This window comes from Fulmarus glacialis, unplaced genomic scaffold, assembly GCF_000690835.1.
Source record: "Fulmarus glacialis isolate BGI_N327 unplaced genomic scaffold, ASM69083v1 scaffold23054, whole genome shotgun sequence".
Taxonomy (NCBI): Eukaryota; Metazoa; Chordata; class Aves; order Procellariiformes; family Procellariidae; genus Fulmarus; species Fulmarus glacialis.
The window spans coordinates 23025-29024 of record NW_009210193.1 but is presented as its reverse complement, the minus strand read 5'-3'; the positions used below and the strand labels follow the sequence as shown (position 1 = coordinate 29024).

Genomic DNA, 6000 nt, shown 5'->3' with positions numbered 1-6000 from the left:
GTGCGTTGCCTCAGCAGGAAAAGCACCTTTTAGAGACCGAGAGAGAACAATTAAGCATCAATTTTCCAGGGAGCTATGGACTTTTCTTCTTGTAGAGGCGAAGCAGGTTAACACAAGCTGGTTGAAGATGGTCAGAACCAAGTCCTCTGTTCACAGAAGGCTGGAGGGGCAGCAAATGGCACATCTACACGGTACTTTACAAAGGGTGCTGAGTCCCAGCTAGTAAGTCCTGCCAAGGGATGGGGAGTGTTAGCTTGTTCTCAGCATCACGGTAATGAAGTTGCGTTAATGAAACATGAAAAGATGTTTTTCAGCCACCTTGAAGAGGAAACAGAGAGAGTTCTCTTCTGCTGGCAAAGGCTGTATAGGCATCTCTAGAGCTGCCTCCTGAACTAGACACCCACACCAGTGCCGTGGGCATATCAGATGTCCAGAAGAGCCATAAGGTAACAAGTATTCTTCTTCATTATAGGAATTCATAGCAGAGAGACACACCAGAGAAATGCTTCAGAGTAACACAGTCCTGACTATGGTCCTCCTTTTCTCAAGCATAACTAGGTCACTACAGTTTACTTCATGAGCACATTTTCCTACCTCTGCTTTGTGTTGCCTGGCTGTCATCTCCGAGGTCGTCCTCTCCTCCATAGGTTCGAATGGGGGATCGGGCATAGGAATGCTTTTGGATAAGGCTCTCCACGCTTTCTCTGTGAAAGGAAACAAAATACTGTATCAATAACATCCTAAACAGCCTCCTAATTCACTCAGTTAAATACAATGAACATGTTGCCTTTTCCCTGTCCAGATCACAGCTTTCTCACACAGACTCTCCAAAATTACTTAACAAAAGGGTTACCTCATAGCATGTCCCTGGAAATGCCGAACTTGGCCTGCGGTGTTTTAACATTGCTGATCACGTGGTACTGCTTCTTCAGCAGACAAAGTAGAGTGAACGTCCCACTGCTTTTCCTGGATGTGGTCTCAGACAGGAAATATAAGACCAGCACTCTTCACAAATTTGAAAACGCAAGCTCGGGGGTTATTCGTGCTGAGTGACCAAGCTGGGTTCAAAGAGACACCTGTGGTCCAGCTCCTTTCAAACAAGCTTTCACATCACACCTGACCACCTCATCTGGCGCTCTCCCATTTTTTTGAAAGCAGGGGCGAGAGATGGATGTGTCCAGAGACAGCTCAGCTCTAACCATGCTCTCTCAGCATCAGAGTCAAGGCCAGTTCGTAGCAGGAAGTCTACAGATACTACCGATCTCGTGCCGCGTCTATTCTGGGAGGTTAGACGTGTCTGCCAAGCCCCTGCCTCACTGGTGGCACAAAGCACTGAAGTCACCCAAACAATTTTTAAATAGAAGGAAGGCATATCTGCACGATAAGCCATAGCAGTGTGTAAGGAAGATCCAACCTTACACGTTCCCAGCGTGTTTCCGTGTAAGTAGGTGGCGTTATACCAAAGATGAATATGACCTAGGCACATTTCCAAAATGGCTTTGACCTTCTGTTCCGTTTAAGAAATCTAGGTAGCGATAGCTGTTTAAATCTGCTGCTCGGTGAAGATTTTGTCTGAGTTTACCATTTGGCCATTCGTACACGCTAATGCCCTTCGCTCGGAGAGTGTGGCTGTTGCAGAAATTCCAAGGAAAAACATTTTCCAAGTAACACGATAAATCACAATGGCACATGTTTTCCTTTCCTACAGAAAGCCCATTATGGTCATTTTGTCCTTGGTCTATCACTGGCATCATTACTTATGCTAGTCTCCTTGGAAAAAAATAAATAAAAAGGGGATCTTATCAAAGTGATTTACTTGTGTCAGGATTGGAAGTGGACTGAAAGCAATGGCAGTTCCTACATAGAGGATGATATAATTGAATTACTGCCTTTTAAGTGATTGAAAACAGTAGGCATATCGGGGCTATCTCGAAGAAGATTTTACAAAGAAAAAGACAGATGGCATTGTTTACATTATGTGCTGAATGCCTCTTGAAACTTTTTTTTTTCTGAAGCAGAATGTGAAATGCGAAGAATTTTACTTAACCAAAAAGACTATCTCAGATGAGTACAGAATAACAGAATAACGAATTAGACCAGTGTTGTCTGAGTGATTTAGGTACCAGACTATAAACATATTCATAACCAAAGAATTACTAATCTTTAAAGGTTTGAAAAATAAATGTGATTCAGGTGATTGTCTGTATTGTCTCTATTGACTTTATTTCTAGTAAAGGTCTGCTTGTAAAGACAGACATTACAGCGTGTAATGATATCCTGATGCAACAGAAATAATGCAGGCTCTAGTTTTAGTGCAGTGGGCCAAATTCATCTCTAAAATATTGAATCCAATGGCGATTTGGGGATAAACTCACCCCAATAAATTTACATTTGAACTACCTACAGGGATTTAAAGCTAAATCAAATGCCCACAATTATTGCAGACTAAATTCTTTCCAGATGGGTTTGTATGCTAGACAGAGAACTCTATTATTCTATGTGGTTGTCTTCTTTTAAAGGAAAAAGAGAGATGACTTCTTAGTGAACCCTGAATCTGCAAAGTTTGAAACCAGGGAACTATGTGGTAGGTTTATTTATTTATTTCTAATGTTGTAATGTTACAGGTAGTATGCTAAAGGTTTTAGAAGATTAATCTCATTCATTGGCACAAGAAGCAAAGGTTTTTATGGCAGAGGGAACGGCCTAACGAGGAAACTTGGATCAGGGAAAGCAACTAATTTCACAAAAGCAGTTCCTTTTGTGCAGCTGGGATTTAATATTCAAAACTGTATACGCTTATCTTGCCTAACCGTGTTGGTGGTTTACGCTATAATCACAACATGCCTACTAATTTTTCATTTTAGAGGTTGAGGCTGTGATTCACATCATGAGCGCAAAGCGTTGAGATTCACACCAGAATTTAGGCACCTGGCCCCCACAGCCTTCAGGTGGACACTCTTCTTTCCGCATACAACACATGCTGCATATAAACCTCCAAACAGACCTACGAAATGCAAAAGGCTGAGCAGGAAACTACCTAAGTGTGCAAAAGCAAACAAAGAAGAACAAGAAGTGGTGTATTTTCTCCACTCACGAAGTGTATCTCAGAGTTATCCCCACTGAGCACTGTTTCTTCCACCTAGAAAACCAAGAGCTGGTCTGCACTCTGGTCTCCCTGATCCTGGACAAGTGACCTAAGTTAAGGTATAATCTTTCCTTCCCTTTGTGTTTCAAAGGAAAGGGGTGGTGGCCTCTGCACCATGCTCAAATATTTCATGCTCAGAGAACACCACCCGGAGATCAAGTCTTCTTGGAGAAGAAAGGGGCTGCAATGCATCTAATCTATGGAAATGTGGAGTTTCCTACATAGGCTGGAAAGAGGAGGCCAACCTCCTCTGCCCTTTAAAGACAGAGGTGCTTTAGGACTTTCTGTAAAGTAGATGTGTAGGAGGAAGCAAAACTTTAACAACAAGATTTAAGTGCCTGTGAAATCTAGTTTAAAATGCAGGAACAAAGCTGGCAATCTGGAAAACAGGTTCTTGCTTATACCCTTTTGTCAACCGGGGGCCAAAAGAACTTAAATCTGAAAATCTTCCTGAAAATTCTCTGTATGGAAGTGTGAACTGTTTAGGATATCCAGAATATGGTGCTCTGTAGAGTGGACCAATAAAATAAATTTTTTAAAGTAAAAAAAAAAAAAAAAAAAAAAGACATTAATTTAAACCTCTGGCTTTATAGTTCTGTATGCAACATCTTCAGATATCTCAGTGTGGTTCAAAGGATTTATGGAAATAATTTTATAAATTACTGAATGATAAATCAATATTTGCAATTTTATGATTCTGCTCAATAAAAAAAAAAAAAGGAAGTGAAAAGTATGGTGGAGTTTTTTTAAAGCTTTCCTTTAGTTTTTTTCAGAGCTGACCCACACTAAACTGGCTGAAGAACAAAGTGACTTCCAGTTACTCAGTGCTCAACTTCTGTACTTCTGTTACTCAGTTTGTGATCAGACACTTGTTATCTAATACTTGGACCTAACAATTTTTACCTTTTAATGCATCTTAGAACTCCACAGTTTCTTCTATTAGCAATAAACTTTGTTTTGAGAGATCACAAGCTGCCAGCTGGATAAAGGAAAGATGTCTTCTTTCTGTCAAATTCTTTTGTGTGGTCTACCAACAATTTTCAGTCTTCCAGACTGCTCTTCAACTCACAGATATCTTGTAAATACCCAGAGGAGGGGAAAAACACACACATAGGCATAATATATTACTATGCTTAAGCTGTGCTATGTGTACAACTGGATAATAGTAGCAGATGACAGGCTGAAGAAGAGCAAGTTAGGGGCTGAAGATGTTTGAGAAAAAGAAGAAGAAACCATGTGCCAAATGGAGAGGAAAAAACTAAGCTCGTATTGGCTAGCACACCCACAGAGAAGGTGCTGAGGCAGGATAACTGTGAGGAGAGGTAATACGGGAAAGGAGCTCAGGCTGATCCCAATGATCTGCATTCTGACAGAAGCACACCTTGAGCTCAGCCCTGTCAGTAAACCTCCGCTTGTTATGAACGAAACACTTCTCTCCTTTGTGCAAGAAATAAAACAGCAAATTTTGACCCAGGAATCAAAGGAAGTGAAGGGTTGGGAGAATTTATCAATTAGCAAGGTTTTAGGGTGCACAGGGAGCATCTTGCCATTCTGCAGGTTCTAACCTCTTGATTGAACACTTCACTCTTGTCCCTGCTGGCAACTGATTCCAAAACTAAACGTCCAGCTAGGGATGCTTTATGTCTTGCAGCTACAAGCTGAGTCTTTGGCCTTGTTTAGTTAACAGTGCCCTGTACGTACAGAGGAATCTCAGAGGATCAAAAGTAGATAGGAAAATCCTGATGTAGCTGACAAATGATTCACTAACACTTTACAGACTAAACCCAAGATCTTGCCATGGATATGAACTGGGAGATGGTAGAAAACAGAGCTGACTTGGGAAGCAGCTGAGGAGCGAGGCCCTGCGTGAGGATGCTCACTTCCTTTTGCTGTCAACCCAGATTACAGAAATTCTCTCGGGAGATGGTAAAGTCCCAGATTACCCTGAGCAGGATCTTTAATCAAGATGAAAGAACAGTGCTTCTTTGTAGGTGGTAGCAGGCATCTCTTTGATGCTTCTTTGTGTCTTTTTTCCGGCTCCTTTTGCTGTTACTCTGCTTCAGCTGTGCATTCACAGCAGCCTGGTGGTCACCATGACCCTGATTCTGAAGCGCGTGACCACGAGCCCTGCTGATATGGAAGAGGCTCACCTGGCCACAGTGCACTGTCAGCACTGATGCTGCTGCATGCCTGCATGCACCTGAAGTTATGGATTTTCCTGGGTTTGGCAGAGAGTGCACCCGTGCATGCACCTGAAGTTATGGATTTTCCTGAGTTTGGCAGAGAGTGCACCAGGGGATGGAGAAGCCTAGCTTCTCCCTTTGGGACGAGGAGGCCAGAGGCAATATATTTGGTTTTGGCAGAAGATGTTAGAAAAGCTAATCTAGAACTAGCTTGCTGGAGCCAGGCCTGGGTTAGTATCCATCTTAGATCTATACCATGGCTCCAAAGAGGATGGAGTTGATGTAATAGGCAGCCACCCATTCCACTGGCAGCCAGGTTCAACCTCCTTTGAAGACAACTTGCAAAAGCCAGACTGCGGTGAGAAAGAGCAGGTGGCAGAGCCAGGCACTCTGAACTCATATCTTCTGCAGAAATTACTGTCTCAGGAATGGCTACAAGAGGTGCAAATTTCAGAACAGAGTTGAGCAACCTGTTCGTGTTTTCTCTTTTTGCCCTTACTATGCAGGTGCTAGGTAAGCAAAAAGGTAAGGATATCCTCAGAATCCACTCCCTGTTCCTGGTGTCACGGGATTTGGCTTTTTACTTTTGTTTTTTGTCTTTTTCTTTACAAGAAAAAGGCAGTGTTAATAAAAAAAATTAAAAGAAGGAAAAGAATAAAACAATAAAACTGA

The 6000-nt window shown here is 42.1% G+C and overlaps 1 protein-coding gene across 1 annotated transcript in view; it reads right to left on the bottom strand.

Moving 5' to 3' along the window:
• The window catches only part of TBX20 (T-box 20), a gene marked incomplete at its 5' end in the record, with an annotated part of 31778 nt that overhangs the window by 3679 nt on the left and 22099 nt on the right, over positions 1-6000 (bottom strand). The window contains one exon of the mRNA XM_009577106.1: positions 595-704. Within this exon, the coding sequence (XP_009575401.1) occupies positions 595-704 (110 nt within the window). The remainder of the gene's footprint in view (positions 1-594; positions 705-6000) is intronic.